This window comes from Conger conger, chromosome 15 (genome assembly GCF_963514075.1).
Source record: "Conger conger chromosome 15, fConCon1.1, whole genome shotgun sequence".
Lineage (NCBI taxonomy): Eukaryota > Metazoa > Chordata > Actinopteri > Anguilliformes > Congridae > Conger > Conger conger.
In genome coordinates this window covers 30,683,134-30,703,814 of record NC_083774.1, presented here as the reverse complement: position 1 = coordinate 30,703,814, position 20,681 = coordinate 30,683,134, and the positions used below count along the sequence as shown (strand labels likewise).

Below are 20,681 nucleotides of genomic sequence, written 5' to 3'. Positions count from 1 at the left end.
CCTTCCCAGTGACCGGAGTCCAATAGAACACCTTTGGGATGTGGTGGAACGGGATGAATGTGCAGCTGACAAATCCGCAGAAATTGCGTAATGCAATCATGTCACCATGGAACAGAATCTCGAAGGAATGTTTTCAGCAACCGAAGAATTGTGGCTGTTTTGAGAGCGAAGGGAGGCCCTACCCAGTTGCCAATAAAGTGCTCAGTGAGTGTATAGCATAAGGTTGGTTTGATTGAATCCAGCTAAACACATGATTTGCTTGATTGAATAGCATTTTCTTTTAAAATGGTTATTTGTGTCCGATTAAATCTAGCGAGGGCGATGTGGGACATTACAGAAGGAGCTGCAGGGTGGAATGTGTTTCTCTGGAAGATCACAAGGTGGGACACATGACTTGTGGGGACCAAAGACAATGATGGGAGGTGTAGTGCGTTCCTCGAGTGGACCATAATGAGTGGACCATAATGAGTGGACCATAATGAGTGGACTATAATGAGTGGACCATAATGAGTGGACTATAATGAGTGGACTATAATGAGTGGACCATAATGAGTGGACCATAATGAGTGGACCATAATGAGTGGACCATAATGAGTGGACTATAATGAGTGGACCATAATGAGTGGACCATAATGAGTGGACCATAATGAGTGGACTATGATGAGTGGACCATAATGAGTGGACCATAATGAGTGGACTATGAGCTCCAGTTTCAGAACTGGTCTGACAGTACATCACAGCAGCTAAGAGACGGTAATGGTAAACAAAGGGTTCTTCAGGGATGCTGCTGTACCTCACACAAAGGAATTACCTCAGAACACATCCACCACAATCAGTGCACAAATTGAGCAGTGCAAACAAGCTTTGTTGCACTGCACAACACTGTCTGAAATCAATGCAAGCTACAGTCTGCCCTATCAATCAAAATTGTATCCGAATCTGTGGTTGTTTTTATAATTGAGCAAAAATGAAGCATAACAACATTTTACATAAGGACTATGTAGCTGACTATGTAACCCATCCACCCCTGTCCCCTTGCTTACAGTACAGACTCACTGTTGGGACACGCAAGGTTGGTGGTTCTAATCCCGGTGTAGCCACAATAAGATCCGCACAGCCCTTGGGCCCTCGAGCAAGGCCCTTAACCCTGCACTGCTCCAGGGGAGGACTGTCTCCTGCTTAGTCTAATCAACTGTACGTCGCTCTGGATAAGAGCGTTTGCCAAATGCCAATAATGTGATGTACTGTACTGTAGCTGCACTAGGCAGCAGGGTGTGGCGATAGCGTAAGGCCCTTACCTGGCGTGTGTTATTGCCGCCACCCAGTCATCACAGTCCTTCACGTCCTCTGAGCGCAGCTCCAGGGCCTTCTGGTTGTCGTGGTTGAAGCTGATGGTGAAGTAGTACTGTGGAGACACACGGAGGAGGGCTTTGTCAGGAGAGGGGGTTGTGGGGGGAAGGGGCTCGTGAGATGTTCACCACCACTGCAGGCTGGGCCCTACAGCCGCAGGCTCAAACCTTGGGTTTGTCATCTGCTGGCTACCACCACAGGATCGGCTCCACTGGCTAGCAAACCGGTCGGACCAGGTGGGCAGGGTTTCCACTACTCAAATCTGGCACATTCAATGGTGCCTATACTTTCCTTTGTTGGCAGTACGCAACAAGTGCCAAATGACGCCAACCCATAGATTTGAGAAGGAGGACCTCATGGGTTTAAGGCAGACAAACTCCATGGGTTACCAGTGAAGTAATACCTGTATATGACACAAAAGACAAGGAGACAAAAACGTCTCCACTGGCTTCCGCTAGCTCTCTCCGGCAGTACCACATGTCTGTAAGGTGGCGCTGTTAACACATGCATGAATCCCGGAGCACTGCACGTGCTCCAACCCCATCACCCCCATCACCCCCATTGTGCAGGTCTTGGTGGGGCAGCAGTAACTAGCGAGGCACAAAAGCCACAGTTCCAATTTGAAGAAAAAATTGGGAAACAGCAAAGTGTCCCCATGGAGACGGTGCACACACAATACACATGCACAAAACACCTGCTTGCCACAGGTACCTGGCATTAAGAGTAACCCCGGGGTGATTCTACTATAAAATAACAGTCCTGGGAAAGTGCTTAGTTGGACCTATAGCACAGTGGCAGTTAATAAACCTGTCTGGCAAGCACTATAGGCTGAGGCAAGCCTTTGGTAGCCAGGCAAAACCTACCATTTATTTTCAAATAATTATTGACCAATTGGAGCACATCATTAATTTATTTTCTTTTTCTGAAATTCTAATTCGCCAGTGCTCTCATGTCAACACTTGCACCAACACAAGGAGCACTGAGCTGCCAGTCTTCGCCCTCGACTGGCAGCCGTTTCATTTGCCATGTCCTGTAGTTAAGCACACTATCGAAAAGCGATCTTCAGCTTCTCTCACTGATATCAACTGGAGGCCTGTTGGAGCCTGGTGTGTGACTGGGAGGAGCCAAGAGGTAGCTACCCCACCCTGATTGGATGAAAACCGCTGTGTCTCCCCACCATAGATTCACCATCATTGTCACCTAATGACAATAAGGGGGCCCTCAGATTTAGAGTGTCCCTCCTCAAAATTTGAGTAGGAAAGGTCATGTAGTCATCAGAATAAAATATCAGCTTCAATAATGCTTAAACACGCCTTTGTCACTTCCTCTGAGACACTGCCCATCACTGTGCCAATTGAACATAGTCGTGCTCAAATAGGCTCGTTGAAGATGTAAGCAGGTGTGCCGTAATGATCACTTATTGCACTGCGTAAGAATACACAGATGATCAGTAAGCGTAAGATGTTTCCTGATTGAACACGATCATGTGATTTTTCTGGGTGTTTCTGATTGGTGGGTCTCTCCTAGTTGGGCCTTATTTGAGGTATCTGGAGGCTCTAATTGGCTCGTATCAGGTCAGGGTATAGTGGCAGTGACATAAATGCTACATTTATCATTTAAGAAACCGTACAGTACATATTTATATAATTATATAAATTATAGATAAACCACCAAAAAACACATGATCCATTATTAAGGTTATCTAAGATGCTTAAACAGCCCACCTCCATTTTAGTACAGGCACCCCCCCCCCCCACAAAATGCCTCAAGACCGAGAACAGTGTGCACTGCGACATTTCGAATCTCCTGCGCCGCACTTAGCTTATCCGGACGAAGCCGCAGAGAATACAGAGAGGGAGAAAAATAAGCGCGGAGAAGCAGAGACGCAGACGTTCGGCTGGGCCGCGGCGTCTGGGGGGGCGGGGGGGGGGGGGCTCGTCCGGGGTTAGATTTAAAAGGCTTCCTCCAGCACACGACGGGTTCTGCTCCCCCGAGGGAAGCCGCGGGACACGTGCGCCGAGAAGAGCCTTACGTAACCGCACGCTACCTGTTACCTAGCAACTCCTCTCCGCGCTGGCGGCCGGGCTTCCTCCGCCCCCGGCCCGCTCCCTCTCACGAGGGGCCCGCCGTCACCTCCTCCCCCTCCTCCCGCGGCCCCTCCCCTCCCCGCCCGCGCATGGCCGCGGCGTTGGTACATTATTCATCCGCTCCGCGCACACTTACGCAACTGGCGTTTTCCCGCAATGGCCCCCCGCGCATTTCACTGGACGTTCCCGCTCACGCTAGGATTCAGAGTTTTTTAGTTGTTGTTGTTGTGGTTGTTGTTGAGCGCAACCGCGATGCCTCCCGTGGGATCTGAACCAACAACGAGCAAATTACCAAGCCCAGCTCCCAAACCGCTACACCGCACCGCCCGGCTCATAACAACGAGTGTGTTTACCTGCGCGTACTCCCGTGTTCCCGTACAATGCTTCTCTCTTGTTAATTTAACCGGAGCTGTAAATATGCACATAGGTTAAACTCCCCCGAGAGCTTATTAACCCTGGTCTGTGATGTCACGTCCACCGCGCTTGTCGACGGCGTCCGTTTAAAAACAGGTCCGGCGCAAACGGCACAGCCGTCCGAGGGGGACCACGTGGGTCGAGACGTCCTCCTTCTCCGTAACAAATCACTTGGGAACTTATAAACTTTGTGTGGGCACGTCCCCTTCTCTCCTGCCTAAATGGCTTTCAGCCGCCCGGCTTCTGCGTTAATTACCGGATGTGCGTCTGAATTACTTTTATTTTTCCTTCTGCCCGAGAGCAGCGTGCGCAGCGAGTCATTTTCTACCGACGAAATCTACGTCTCAACCACAAAATGAAAACCCTCAGTCCCACAGTCCTACCTTTTTCCAGTGAGAGCAACTCCACATTGTGGAGAAACGTGCACATCAAGAAGAAGCCCGTTTTCATTTTGCTTCTTTTGCAAATGACTCGCGCTAATTCTGTACACGGGACAGAAATGCAAACACAGGGCATTATGGGGGCTTCGCGGGGTAAGCACGTTGGGTGGGTGAGGGGGCGGCTGTAGCTGTGTGCCGTGCCCTCTCTCGGTGAGAGCCGGGCTTGGCGGGCCTGAGCTGGCTGTTCTCAGGCCTCCTCAGGGCCCTCTTCACTGTAAAGCCCTTCGCTGGCCCTCCAATCTGCGGCACACTTGCAGCCCTCCACCGCTATCCCATCAGACCGTGCTGCCTCTTCAGAACTGTGTGCAAGTGTGTGTGTGTGTGTGTGATTGTGTGTTTGTGCGTGTCTGTGTGCGTGGGTGGGTCTGAGAGAATGTGTGTGTGTGTGTGTGTAACTGCGTATGTATGGGTGGGTATGGGAGAATGTGTTTTTGTGCGTGCGTGTGTATGTTTGTGTACGTGTGGGTCGGAGAGAATGTGTGTACGTGTGTGTGTTTGTGTCTGAGAAAATGCATGTGTGTGTGTGTGGGTATGGGGGAAAGTGTGTGTGTTTGTGCTACAGTATGTTTGCGCTAATATTTTTGCGTCCGGGTGGGTCGGAGAGAACGTGTGGGTATGTGTGTGTGTCTGAGTTTGTGTGTCTTCATTGGCTCTGTTGTAGTACCTCTGTCAGTGGTTGTTTTAATGGGGATAAAGTTGGCACACATACATCCATCTCTGTGGCGCATTTTGCTGAGCCACTGGACTACATTTCCCAGATTATGGATCTTTTATTGTTCCAGCAGGTGGGTGGGGTTGGGATGGCTCATTATCAAAAAGAGCACTGTTGGCCTGCCTGAGCTGGCTAAGCCCTCACACACCATAAGCCTCTCTCCCCTTTGAAAACATAACTGTACAACAGTCACTCTTATCATCCTGTCCAAATCTCTCTCTTCTCCATCCATCACCCTGCTCTCCTCCCTTCCCACATCTGTCTCTGTGCTCCTTTCTGCCCCCTCCCTCACACGCCCTGCTCTCATTCCTCTCCTTCTTCCACACCCTGTTTTCTCCCTCACACTCTGCTACTCCCTCCCTGTCGTTCTTTCTCACTCTCACACCCAGTTCTCTGCCTCCCTCCCTCTTTCACACCCAATTCTCTCTCTTTCTCTCTCTCTCTCTCTCACCCCTCTCGCGTGCTCTGTACTCACGCAGGGACACGCATACGCGCACACACACACACACACACACATACTCTCACACACACACTCACTCACACACACACACACACACTCACACACACACACACACACACACCACATTAAAGATCACTGGGCACTGGCGGAACTGAAAGGGAAAAGCAGTGGAGGCCCAGGGAGCGTGCCTATGACAGCCGTATGATGCGCCGGGATGCTAACGGGCGCGGTTCTGCGGGCTGGCGTGTCCCACTCTCACGGGGCTGGCGCTGACGCGACCGGCGGTCTCAGGTACCGCTGGAACCCGGGCCCGACGCCGGGCCCATCTGCGCGCGTCAGGTTTAACCGATGGCGGAAAAGACAGGAACTGGTGTCGTTCCATGGAGACAAAACAAACACCTCGTCCAATCAGAACGCTGACTATCCCCCCTGAGGGGACCAATGAGGAACAAGTCCCTGTAATTAGGTGTAAACGACAGTCAGAGAAAGAAACGCCCTCGTTCTTTAAGGTTCTGGGTCATTAATGTGAGCCCTGCACCAAGACAGCTTGGAAACACAAATCCCATAGGCTTTGCTTGAGTTGCATTAACTCAACCGGAATGGCATAACCAGTAAAGAGCTATTCACTCAAACAAATAAATATCCATTTATTGTACAAAAAGTGCCTAAAAAGGTACAAAACACTTTACTGGAGTGGTATCGTATAGGTACATAAAATAGCACCCCAACTCGGCAATAATTAATGTGTACCTTTTTTGCTTGCAAAAGACACAAATTAGTTCACAAATAAAACATTATTGTACCTTCCGTGTACATTTGGCAAACGTGTGCCTTACAATGTACCAAAATGTACCTCTTTATTTCAGGGAGTATTTCAGCGGTACCGCACGTTTTTGGGCCTGGCTGCTGATTCCTCCTAAATGCCCAGTCCTTGAGAAACACGGTGTCGGTTGTTTTATTTCTTCCAAAAGCCGCTCTGCAGAAAGGTCACAGGAGACGTTCGTTCCTCTCACTGCAGACGAAGGCACCGTGTCTCGCCGTAAACCCACTTATCTGCCCCGCGCGCTGGCCCACGCCGGCCCGGGCACCGAGCGCAACCCGCCCCGGCGCGCCCTGGCACCGCGCTGGACCCCCCCGTAATCCCAGCGCCCTGGTACCGCCCGCTGGACCCCCCCGTAATCCCAGCGCCCTGGTACCGCCCGCTGGACCCCCCCGTAATCCCAGCGCCCTGGCACCGCGCTGGACCCCCCCGTAATCCCAGCGCCCTGGCACCGCGCTGGACCCCCCCCGTAATCCCAGCGCCCTGGCACTGCGCACTGGACCCCCGCCGTAATCCCAGCGCCCTGGCACCGCGCTGGACCCCCGCCGTAATCCCAGCAGCACAGACGGCCCGTAAACACGTCCCCGCTCATTACTCCGGCTTCGCACCTCCAGCCTTCGTTTGACGTCAAGAGAAGGCCCCTTTCCGATCGGGCCGCCGCGTGTTCGCTGTTAGGAGGAAGGAGCGCGGCTTGGCTCGTTTCGGGAGCCGTTTGAGCCAGTCGGCTTAATGCTGAGTCACACGCCGTCGAGCGCATTGAATGGTTTTGCGCCGTTACCGGGGCGATAACCTCCGGTCCTCCATTTTGGCTCTACCTGCTGGCCGTGCATGCCGTGCTATGTCGTGATATATTACAGGTGCCCAAAGTAATGGCATCATACGTTACGTAATCTGGGCGAATACAGTCTACTACGTTCTCAGAAATAAAGTCACAATGGAGGTATATTTTACTTCTTCAAGGATCACATTTCCCAAATGTACCCTGAAAGTATAGTAATGTTCTCTTTGGGTAAAAATGTATTATACTGCTGGTTAGGGGTACCACCCCAGAGATGAGCATTTGCACCCTTTTAGGAACTTTTCAAACCATTATTTCTGACAGTGTATTGACAACAAAAAATGAAACAATTTTTATTCAAATGTAGTACGCCTGAAATGTATCAAATGTATTGCTTTGCAGCCCAATAAATTGCATCTCTCATGTACTGTACAGTATGTCTCACATCAAATTTTAAATGCTTCAACTGAAGGAGGGGGATGGAAGTGCCATTACATAACACAACATGCTTTTCCTCACACACACACACACACGTAGACATTATCTGCACATATACACAGATAAGGTATACATAATAACACGCACACACACAAATGCAATCTTGCATATACTTCCCTGTACCTCTGTCTGCAGTGGAAGTGAATCTACAGGAGTTGGCAGTTATGCAAATATGAAAAGGGTCACACATGGCCATGTTAAGACAACGCGTCCGTTTCTGGCGAGGTTATGTAACGCCGGATTGAGCTCGGCCGCCATTCCGTTCCCGCCGCAGTGCTGCCGAGCCCGACGGCGGGCGCGGGGCTGGCCCGTCCGCTCCAGCGCGTCCTGAGAGGGGGTCCCAGCAGCGGACCGCGCCGCCATTCCGGCTCTCTGGCTGAGCAGCAAGGCACGGCGCGTCAGTAATTCCTTTCCCAAGTACACTTCCTGCGAATTAGCATCGGGAGCCCTTTCTGAGGATTATTTTTTCGATGAGCGGAGATGTTTTCTGTGAAAACACTGTTAAAAAAACGGAGCAGGAGCAGGAGCAGTCAAGGGGAATGCCTGCTTTCGGTGAAGGCAACCTCTCCTGTAATCCTTATCCTTGTTTTTCATGTTTTTTTTTTTGTTTTTTTTAACAGGACTCATTGTCCCTACCTTGACAGAAGCACCATGTTTTTACACGGTCTCCAAAACTATATAAAATATATGACAAGAAATTCCTCACACTTCATTGTCTGACCCTCTACTAAACCTTTATGAAAACACAGCCGTTTTCTCGGACGGACTGCCTCCAAATGGCCGCTGACCCCTTCAAGGTGCCACACCGGACGAGTTCAGCCCGAGATTTTGGCCCAAATGGCATTTGCATTAAAAAGCACGGCACGAGGCGTAGCCTAATCGCGCATTCACCCTCCCTGCCATGTTACTTCTTCAGATGCAAATAGGGGTTGCCATAGCAACCCTGGGCTCAAACATAGTTATTTTTAAATTGGGAATAAATACACTTAAAAAGTGGAACACTCAGTCCAAGAATACATTTATTTTGGTCAAGAAAAAATAGGGGGAGAGGAAAAAAAGGGGGGGGGGGGCAGGCGAAGGAGAGATGTTTTCGGAGGTAGAAAAAGCCGCCTGTACAGTTGTCTGTTTGATTCGCGGTCCGTCCTCCTCCTCGTCACAGGAGCGGAGAACGGAGCGCTTTCCAGACGCGGACGGTCCGCAAGTGTGGGTGACTCACGCGTCACCGTGCCCGTCTCACGCAGTCTGATTAGATTGTGCCCGAGACAGAGGCGCACGCACCTGTGTGCTCCCCGCCACCAACTTTTAATCAGCCGCGTGTCTGCCGGCAGCGGGGAAATCAGCCCGGCCCTCGCTCTCCCGGTCACTGGCTGAGCGAGCCGCTTGGCCGTTTCACCACTAGGGGGCGAAGAGGCAGTCCGAGCAGCCATAGCTACTGAACGCGGGGTCGGATTCAATCTCCGCCCTGGTGTAAAATCCAGCTATGCCCAGCTTGAAAAACCAGCTACCAGCTGTTTCAAAACATAGCTTGAGCTGGTCAAACCATGTTCTAAATGGTATGCATTGATATAGTGCCTTTATCCGAAGCGCTGTATAATTGATGCTTCTCATTGACCCATTCATACACACACTCACACATCAATGGCGATTGGCTGCCATACAGGACACCAACCAGCTCGTCAGGAGCGATTCAGGGTTAGGTGTCTTGCTCTTCGACACGTCCAGGGCGGGATTGAACCGGCTGCCAGACGACCACCCTGACCACCTGAGCCAATGTCGCCCCATGTTGAGTGTAGAGCTGGTCTAACTGGTCAACCAGCTACCAGCTGTTTCAAAAGCTTGAGCTGTTTTTTTCAGCCGGACGATCAACATTCGTCCCTACTTTTGACTTAAGAAGAGTTCATTCGGACGGTTAGCAGACATGCGACCGTTATTGACGAACGCATTCCTGCATAAATTAATCGGAAAGGCCTATTAGGGACAGATGTTGATTAAATCAGGACAAAGTGTCCACTCTCCATTTATCGCTCAGTGGTTACCGCCACATTTTCAATCCATGCTGTATACAGCGTAATACAATCATGCACGCTTAATAAAACAGGGATAAAACGGGCTGTGACGTATGCGCGTATTGGGGGCAAGCCAGAAATAAACAAGCCACGTAAACAAATTGAGTTACATCTCCGCAGCCTGGCATCGATACTCGCTATGACGCGGTCTTTAACCCTGTTTTAATAACGCCGAGTTTCGGCTGAGAGAATTAAGAACAAGAAACTGATGGCCGATCCCACCCTTCCTTCCCCCGTGGGACTCTGGTTGGCAATACGAGGCTCAGCTTAATAAACATCCCCGGGCCCTCTTCTTCTGTCTGTGGCCCCGCGCCTTCAGAGAAACAGCCAATCCCAGCACTTACTCGTAGATTCAACATGAATGAATGAATTAATAGTTTATTTCGGCCACACAATATACACGGAAGGAACAAAACTTGAAAAATCGTGTGAATATACAACAGACAAAACATCATCATCCATGTTTACACCAAACCGTATTACACAATAAAGTTCACAAAATCAATGACCGGAATAGGTTGAAGCCAAATGCTCATTACTACCTATCCTAAACAATCCGTAAGAAAACCCAGAATATCAGTAGTACAGTAGAACATCGGCATGAAGAGATTTTACCAAATGCACCATGGTGAGATGTAGAGCAATGCAAAGAGATTCTGGTGACAGAATTATCACAGCAAATACTGTACAACAGCACATACTGTACAACAGCACATACTGTATAACAGCACATACTGTACAACAGCACATACTGTATAACAGCACATACTGTACAACAGCACATACTGTATAACAGCACATACTGTATAACAGCACATACTGTGTAACAGCACATACTGTACAACAGCACATACTGTATAACAGCACATACTGTACAACAGCACATACTGTATAACAGCACATACTGTACAACAGCACATACTGTACAACAGCACATACTGTATAACAGCATATACTGTATAACAGCACATACTGTACAACAGCACATACTGTACAACAGCACAGGATGGGAGCATTCGATGTGATGCACATCTTGGGACAACCTTTGCGACTGATTAAAATAATTTTCTTCCATTGAGTTCTCCACTGAATTGCACCAATGCTAAGCATTACGCCCCTTTTAGCATGCAAAACTCCCAAAACCTGGAAAGATCTGTACACACAGAATGCAACACCAAAATGAAACCTCTGTAAAGAGTAGGTTTTTTTATTATTATTATTTTTAGTCAGTGATCTATAACTCCATTGCTTTCAATTAGCAGTTTCTACTCTGTGATCTTACACAAAGTGTGTGTGAGGTGCACATCAGAATCCACACCAAAGTGAGGCCCTTTTTATTGTGAGGACACAAGCTCTCACACACACACACACACACACACACGAGAACACACAAACACCAACTCGCATTATGCAAACACGCTCACTGGCTATGCAAAGGCGCAGACAAACATCGGCAAATACAAGCATAAGCACGCACAAGCAAACATCCTGGCCCCCGCTGAGGCCTGGCGAAGCCAAGAGGCGAAACAAACAGCGTCCGGAGCGCGGCGGCTAACGGCGAACGGCAGGGAGAGGGGCCGCTGGGTGTGTGTCGAACTGAGCCTCCCGCAGAAGGCCCCGCCGCTGCTCCTCAGCGCTCTCCTGTCTTTCTCTTCACAAAGCCCCTCCGTTTCCCTTTCTCTCCCGCTACTGTGGGCTCATTTTCGCCTTTAATGTTCGAGGACACATTCAGCACCGTTTCATCCGGAATGCTGCTCTCCCGTCGACGGAGCCGGAGAAGCAGCACTTACAACAACGTTACTTCATCAACGCGCTTCCGCAAAATTAACACTTACGCGCAAAAAATGGAAACTAGGGTGCACGAAAAATTGCTGGATTCATACCCAAGGTATTTTCCAAGAGTAAAACACAGTGTTGTACGGAGAACGAAGTGTGGAACAGAAATAGGAAGAGTAAAGCATCGGTCTTCTATAAAGATTGTTATTTGTGTATACAAACATCCGAATGAAAGGGATATTTGTTTTGGAAGCAGCGTTTTGCAGAGGAGAGACGAGATGGTGAAGAGGGAGGATGTGTGGGTTGGGAGGCTGGAATTTCTGTTCAATTTATCAATTAGGAGAGGGAAATCAATCAACGGAGGGGCGAGTGTTCATGTGCGTGCGTGAGGTGGCTGTGATGCTCTTTTAATTAGAACGCTGACAGCCCTCCAGCCCACACGCTGGCAGGCCATTGGCCGCGAGACCTCCTCGTCCTTGGCCTCTCTGGCCGAACAATGCCTACCCCCGCCCCCCCCCCCACCCCCCCACCCCCCCACCCCGGGCCATCCTCTCCGCTCACCCCCGGCGCGCCACCTGCCATCCTGGAACACAGGAAGAGGAGGACAGGGGCCGGCCCGACGCCGACCTGCAGCCAATCACAGGCCGGCCTGGCCCGCCCACGCAGCGGCTGGACGCCACGCTCGCAGGTGAGAGGCCTTTCCGGAAAATCCCCGACCGCCCCTCCCGCTCGGGCCCGCCCGCCCCAGCCAGGGCGTGGCGGAGGAACGTTCTGGTGCTCAGATAACGTGGCGCGGCTGACGGCCGCCCTCACACTACAGGGGACCTCCAGACATTGCGTCTGTGACTCAGCGCGTGTGACTCCCTGTCCGTGACTCCCTGTATTGGGACTTGTTGCTGAAATCAGCCGCGTTAGACGCTGCGCCTCTCGCTGTGACCGGCAAAAGCCAAGCCGAATGACCTTGGTTGTTATCTTCTCCCAAACACAATCCTTTTTTTACCGTCCCATTATAAATGCACCAGCATGTTTCTTGTCCGCTCCCCGCAGCACGTGTCCTGAAATTTATGGGAGGAGGCTGCAGAGAGGGCGAGGGGCCTACGGACCGCGCTGGGAGAGGAGCATCGCGGGTTTAGAAAATGTTTGAAAAATAAATAAATTAAAAATAAAGAAACGCATCAGCAGCCCTGGGGCTCTGCAGTGCGGGCTGTGATCACGCGCTGCGCTCTGCGAGCCGCGAAAACGCTCCTCTCTCGCGTTCCGCTCTGCGTTTCACCCTCGAAGTTTAAAAACCTGACCGCGCAGTCTGGAGGCATCCGTCGTTAATGCAGGTGCGCTGCTTTTTATTTTTTTTATTTTTTTGCTGCATGGCGGACTAGGGCGAACCCGAGTGAACCGGAGCGCTGAACTGCCGCAGCGCGCCTTCCTTTCCCCGACACCGGAGCGGCCGACAGCGCTCTGCATGTTTTACATGCGCTGTAGCTTTAATGCTTTTTTTGGGGAGGGGGGGGGGGTGAGGCGAGGGAGGGGTGTACAATGTTAGACACTGTGCCGCATCTCACTGTATCAGAGCAGGCATGCAAAAGGCCTTCGCTCGCATCGAGGCACGGCTCCACAGTCTATGCGGTTTAGGAGAGGAAAGGCCATCCGTATCTTCACAACGCTCGGCCGCTCTTACAGAATGACAGTGCCAGGTCTATACCAACATTTAAGCACAATTTAGCCAGCAGATCTGTCTGATAGAGAAACATCCCCTCTATTGCAGAATTTGATTATGAAGTGTGTTTCTGTCCACCTTTGAAGGCAGAAGGAATTGACAGTGTTGTCCTATAACATTTTAACTATACTGCAGTATGAAAAAACCTAAACACAGCTTTTTTGAGGCAAATATCTAGTGTCAGCATATGAGTATTACTCTGAAAATGTAATATATTTTTTTCATGAAATACACATTAATTTCAACACACTATATATAATTGGATAACCATTGAATATATGCACATTAAGGAACACTATATGGATAGTTTGGATGTTTATCTTTGAAAATATAGTCTTAATTCATGGTCCTGATAATGACTTGCATTTTTATGGCGCCTTTCATCCAAAAACATTTAAATGCCTTTTTAGCGAGTGTGTGACTAATTTACACATTTTATGAGCAAGTGCCATTCGGAGTCATTGCAACTTTTGCGCACCGCAATAATATCAACGAAGAATCGTTGAAAGTAGCGAGTTGTTGTTAAAAATTACGGGCAGACGCAGTTGCCAAGGTAGGATGCTATTAATATCAGCATGCTGAATTAAATCAATACGTCAAACAGACAATGACATTTCACCTGTGGTCCGCAAGATGGCGATATCGAGATTATACAAGCTGCTTTATTTAGCGCAATTTGTACCTTGAAGGAAATGAGAAAACAATCTCTCGAAAGATCACAACTTGGGAATTGATTAAAAAAATAACGTTAATTTTCTTCAGATATATCATCCCCACAGACCCTAGATGACATATTTATTGTATGTGTCTTTGAAAGTCTTGTAAACACATTTCCAAAAATGGGCTAAAATATTACATGTAAGAGAGTACAATTTGAATTAAAATTCGTTTTTAAAGGTTGGGAATACATTGAATGACCCTGTATTATACTGCCATGCGGGTAATCAAGCTAAGACCTATATAGCAAGTAACACATTCATCGAATCATCATATTACATAACGATTTACAGTGCGCGAATCGAAACGGCGGTTTAATTCCACACCACTGATGCAAAGAATGCCCAGGAAAGTCAAAAGCATACCCTGAAAATTAATTTTCAAATAGCAGGCAAAAATGACACGCAACTCGATCGACTTAAAAGCACTCTGCAAAAATTAGGCAGGTTGGTACACGTCTCAACGTGCCGTTGCAGGAGCCGTCTCTCTAAACTGGTTGTCTTGTCTACATCCATACATGCACTGGAACAAGCACTGACTAGTACACAGGGGATAATTCAGGTGGCATCACCACCACCCCTCACCCCCACCCCAAAAAGGTAGCCTTCCCAGTTAATTTTAACAGCAGTTGATTTAAAATAGAAAGTTACTTGTAAAAAGTAATTCCGTGTGCTTCTTACCTGTTTTTCCAAACATTCCTTGGCCGACAGAGAAGGCTTTGGCGACGGTGCCCTGTCACAAACGCAACCCTCCAACAGGTATAATCCAGAGGGGCGAGAGCTGGATTCGTTCTCAAAATAAAAGAGCATATTCTGCAGCAAAGCGAACCACTTGGTGTGCCATTTTGTGTTGTCTGAGCTCTTTTTGCTCAAACAGCCTCGCCTCGTGCCATCTTTCTTTGCCAGAAGACCCAGGTAGGTTACATGGCCATCATTGAGTCGCATTCCTTTCTGCATTTTTGTTTTGAAACCACTGGGGAAAAATAGCTTGTTGATCCTTACATCTTCTCAGAGCCAGACCCCCAAACGGACGTGCACTTTCTTAGTTAGCAGCGAACTATAGCCCACTATGCCCATTCGCTGCAATCGGGCTGATGCCTTGGCGTGGAAAAAAGAGACGAAAAAGAGCAAGATGACTTTACCATCCTAAATATGACCACGGAATCATTTTAGTGCCGCAAATGCCGCATTCGCATCGAAAAAAGCATCCCGCGTCAAATCTAAACAAGACCTCTCCCTTGAAGAGAATTGTGCACTACGTGGTTTTGTCGCGTTCTCTCACGTGAAAGTCTACAGAATCCAGAGCGCGCCGTGCTGAGTGTGGCATTGCAGTCACGTGACGTCCCTGGGGATATTATAAAAGGGGAAAAAATTCAGAACCGCGGACAGAGAAAGCACAACCAGCAAAAAAGTGAAGCGCTAAAATACAGGCAAAATAACTGAACTAAATATGTCCCATGAATCCATACAGCAAATATGTAATTTATAATTAATCATTCATATTATATTTTCCTCAATGTGTCATACTTGCAGACACTGAAAGCCATACCTATTGGCAAAAGACGATTATCTTGCATACCCAGAAGTCACTCGCCCACACATGCTTATAATACTCTTGTATTATTGTTCTGAGTATTTGTACTTGATCTTTTGAAACGTGGCGGTTTTAAGCATTAACATGCTGCGCTATTGTAGATGTCAGTTCCGTTTACCTTGAATGCAGCAGCACATCAGCCATAGCTGTTCTCGCTTCCTCTGCACTTGGTTTAGTGTTGTAGTTAAGATGTTAGCTTTTGCACTAAATAAATATTTATACACTACAACTTTGCGGATTTGTGAACTAGCTTTATGCTTTCATTGTGTGCACAGAATGCAGCCTACCTACTGCTCTAACCGTAGTTACTTAACTGCAATTTCTTTTTATTCTGTTTCCTGATTCTCTAAACATGACTACTACAGCTATTGCCGCCCCTCTACTTATAATAATAGGTTATTCAACACCAAAATCAATAATAATCAGAATAATCATTTCACTGCATTCCTTCATTTTGTATCCATAATCATTTCAGCCTATTCATTTTATGGGGAACAAAGCACTACTTGGCTTTTGAGAACTATCCTACTGTTATTTGCTTTGATGGATCAAAATGATTTTCCCGCATGTGTCGCAACTTTACAGTTTGTCCAACGAATTTTTCTGAAAAAATGCTTTACTCAAGCATGTAGCATTTATTACATTTATTTGATACTAATTAACCTACTTATACCGATCTTGGACGTTGAAATGATCACCATACATAATGTAAATATACATCATACGCAATAGTACGCTACCTTTTGTACTGTGTAACCCACATTCCAGATCAAAATGAGTACCATAGACCCATTTGCGAAATCATTGGAAAATTAATTACTCTGGAAACTTTGGAAAAAAAATTTTTAAATAAAAAAATTAAATAATAATAATAATAATAATAATAATAATAATAATAATAATAATAATAATAATAAATAAATAACTGTAGGCTGTCCTACAGCTACAGTAGTATTTAACGGCACCCGGTAAAGGAAGTTCTAAAATATATATATTACATTTATATGTATCGAGCCCGTCTAACATATATATATATATGTATATATATATGTATATATATATATGTATATATATATGTATATATATATGTGTGTGTGTGTGTGTGTGTGTGTGTCTGACATGCAAGGCATATATATATATATATATGTGTTCGATACATTTTACAATATGCAACGTCGACCTGCATTTAATTACCCGTACTCCCATTAGACTATGCCATATGATAGCCTACTAAAACCTGACAGCAAGGCAGAGATAGACGAAATATGCATAGGCTAAATAAACAAACAAACAAAAATAAATGAATAAATACTACCCAACCGACTGGTTGCTAGCATTCTAATCAATTAACTGGGTAGTTTTTGAGCTAAGGTGTAGCCTTAAAGTAAATACATCAGTCATGGGTTTTTTTGACGTCCTTTCGCTGAGCTAAGCGTCAATCAGCAGAGATAAATCCTGAAGACTCAAGACTCGGCCTTAACTGGCCAACGGTGGTGCTGTGCTACTGTCACCGTCCGTCTTCTTTTACTGAAATCACCCGTTCTGTTGCTGTCGCTTCCCGCTCATTCAAACTATGTTCTCTGAATTTTGCATCCCGTAACTGATCACCCGACGATACAAAAAATAAAATAAAATAAATCAAAAAACGCTTGGCTCTCCTGTTCAACAGCTCTGGGGTCGGGTAAAGCCAGTATTTGGAGGCAGTTGTTCTTATTCTTTAGCGAAGTTGCCCCTTTCAGTGGCCGTGGGCCTGCACAGAAATTATACTGCAAAGCATTTTTTTTATATGCGCAACTTCTAACAGCATGGCATTTTGCAAAAGATTTTTTCAGCTCTGATCGTCTTGGAAGCGAGGGGTTTTAGCACCTACAGTAGCAGTCAAGTGTGTGCTTACACTGCACAAACATAATCGTCAAAGCGCAAAAAGCATGTGCTAATGTTAGTCGGTAAGAACCTAGTGTCAGCGAACTTGGGCTTGTTCAAGGTTCGGTTTGTTAAAAAAATAGATTTTTTTATTTTTTTTTAGCTCTGCATAGAATGCAATCAACCGGAGACTTCTGTCTGAAATCCCGCTAGTGCTGCTCAGGCCGTGGCCCTCCCTTGGAGTCTGCATTAATACTAATAACCACTCATGCGTGCTTCCTGGACATATTTCCACTCACAGACACCAGAGCAGAGACGGCTTATCCAGCCCAGTGGCTCCGCACCGCATTGGGCCCATGTATAGTGCAGACGAGGCCTGTTCTTCAGGGTTCTGACGACCAGGGCCAACGCCGGTTCATTCGCGATTACAATGGCCGAGCACAATCGACAGTGCAGTTCAGGTCTGTAAAATAGAGAGAGACCTTCCCATTCTTGGTTCCGTATTCATTCTGTGACATAGCGTGAGGATTTTTAAGGCACGTTTCGCATGTTATGCTTTCTCTTATTCTCTCACAGCCAAGGATGCCATGTGAAGTAAGCCAAAACCATAGACGACATACAGGTCTTCCTTGAATGTTCCTTGTTGGTTTCTCCACTCCATGAACCCCCCCCCCCCCCCCCGCCAACCCCCACCCCCCCAAACCCCCTGCCAGTGACATTTGTCCTTGAGAAGACTCCCGCCTTGCCCGTGCCCACCCACTGCTCCTTCAAAGTTCTGCGAAGGAGCTGGCTGAACAAGCTGGCGGGCATTCTCACAGTGACCCCGCTGACCTTTCGTCCTCCTCCAATGACCACTGTTTTCCTTTTATTTCACGCTGAGCCCCGTTTCAGCGCACTGCCAGGCAGGCAAAGGAGCATTTCACTTTGAATTCATGGGCTCAAGGCTTAGACTTAACATGTGAGCTGTTTTGTTTTCTTTCTCCTCTTCCTGCACACCTGCTACACATGCTACACAAGATGAAGAACAGAAGATTTTTTAACATTTATTTTAAGCACCCTTTCTTATTGAAGACATAATGGCATGTTAAGAGCTCAGTGGGAGCTAAGCATGTTAACATAATTAATAATGAGGCTTAGTGAATGCACATGAATGCTAGCACTAAAGAGTAATAAGCTAGGGGGAAAAAAACACATTTCTTATACCTAATTTAAGGGCATAGATCTATGAAGCTCTTTCTGAGAACCAAAAGTTCAGTATGCTCTTAGACATGAGAGATGTCAAAAAAAAAAGCATTTTAAAGTAGGATAACTTCTAGGATAACTTAAAGGATAACATCTAACCGACAAAATACAGTGCAGTCCGTAAGTATTTGGACAGTGGTACAATTTATATTATATTGGCTCTGTACTCCTGCACATTGGATGTGAAATGAAACAATGAATGAGGTTAAAGTGCTGAGTGGCTGTGACCTTTAATTTGAGGGTATTTACATCCATATCAGGTGATCTGTGTAGGAAGTGCATTTTTTTTGTACATAGTTCCCCCCGTTTTAGAGGATCAAAAGTAATTGGACAGTTGAGTCCTCAGCTGTTTGTGACTAGTCAGGTCTATTCTAATTGAAGATACATATTGCAATATCGCTTCCTTAGTGCAGGTATGAGAGAGTATCTAATCTTGATTCTAGATGTTTGATTGCTATTGGAGTATGTTATTGGCGTTTGTCAACATGAGGACGAGCATTGTCCCAAGTCAAGGAAGCCATTAGGAGGCTGAGAAATAAAAAAACAAACTGTCAGAGACACGGGCCAAACAATAGACTTACAAAAACAAACTGTTTGGAACACGATTAAGAAGAAAGAGAGCACTGGTGTATGTTTGGGATCATTGCCTTGCCATGAGACGAAGCAGATGAGTTTGGAAGCATTTGATTGATCTTGAGCAGATGAAATGCTTCAGTACACTTCATTATTAATTCTGTTGCTGCTATCTGTGGTGACATCATTACAGGAGATAAGTGCCACAACACCTCCACCATTTTTCACAGATCAACTTTGATTCTCTTGCCCCCAAACACATCCAGTTCATTGGTAAGTACCGTACATGCGCTTTATGGTACACTTACTGTACATGTGCTTCACAATTCTGATTGGCTCAGCGATGTCCAATGAGCCCTTAGGATTCTGCATGTATAATCTCGGCGATCTCCTGTTCACCTCCCACTACGCTGTCGCATTGACAGGTCAAATCCTGATGACCTTGATGCTGGGAGTTGTCAGCTTGATGCGCTAGAGGCTTGAGAGTATCTTGCGAGTATGAGTTTTTGTCAGTCTCTCACACTGCCACTCACTGCATTATTGCTGAAGCAGGGGTTTTGCTTACCACATGGTGCTTTACTTCTGCATAATGACTGAGGCAAAGCAGGCACATTAAAGGCATACCAAGCAGGATTTTTTACTTTGAAAATATTATTAAATAGCCATGTCCAGTCATTTCAATGATACACTGGCTATCTGTCTTGGTGCACCTTTGCCAAATACAGGGCCCTCTGCCTGTATTTATTCTTCTAAGATATGTTTGGGACATTTTTGGGCATTACAGGGCATGAGGAGAGGTGGGTATGGCTCGAGAGACTGTGGGGTGGCTTCAGGTTTCAGTGGAGCATCTGTACCTAGCTAGCCACTGCAATGGCGGAGGTGAAGGAATACAGTGAAGGGAAATGACTAGCCGACAGGGCTTGTTCAGGGCAGATTCAACCTCGGAATTGCTTTTCCTCAATAGCAACATTGAACAATAAAAACAAAAGCAGTATAAAAACCAATATAAAATAAAGAAAACAGAAGTGAGTGTGTGCGGAGAACAATTCTTTGATTGTAAACATAGGACCGCAACAAGGCGAAAAAAAGCCTTGCATAATATGCCTTTAAAGCTTCAAATAAAACGGACAAAAGAAACTACAGTTCATTGTACAAGCTTTGTCACTGGTTTTTGAAATATTTAAGAGTCAGTCCCGGTTCCTTAGATTCATCAAAAACGCTGCTCAACCTGCCCTCAAAGGCAACGGGCAGCATTTACAGCTTTTTATCTTTGAGTGTCACTGCCACGGTGGTGCCATTGTTTGACCTGGCATTTATTTGTTCTGCAACACACATACAAAAAAAAATAAAGCATTCAGAGAAAATAAAGAACGCACACACGTCCTCCCAGTTAGCCTCAGAGTGGCTTTCTCCTCAGCATGATAATCTATGAGGGAAGCAGACTGAGGCTGTTTTTACTACTGAAGCTCAGCGTTGATATGTTGCTGCAGTGAAGTTCTTTTTCATGGTGATTATTTGGCTTAGCAGTAAAACATGTACAGGATTGGGCAATATGTCTCTCCAGGCTTCCAATTTGTT

At 46.8% G+C, this 20,681-nt stretch overlaps 1 protein-coding gene across 1 annotated transcript in view; it reads right to left on the bottom strand.

Annotated features, from left to right (window-relative positions):
- The window catches only part of rasgrf1 (Ras protein specific guanine nucleotide releasing factor 1), a 44,611-nt gene extending 29,550 nt beyond the window's left edge, over nucleotides 1-15,061 (bottom strand). Inside the window, exons 1-2 of the mRNA XM_061222646.1 lie at nucleotides 14,513-15,061; nucleotides 1,299-1,405 (exon numbers count right to left, since the gene is read on the bottom strand). Of these exons, the coding sequence (XP_061078630.1) occupies nucleotides 1,299-1,405; nucleotides 14,513-14,788 (383 nt within the window). The 5' untranslated portion in view covers nucleotides 14,789-15,061. The remainder of the gene's footprint in view (nucleotides 1-1,298; nucleotides 1,406-14,512) is intronic.
- Nucleotides 15,062-20,681: the final 5,620 nt, after the last annotated feature.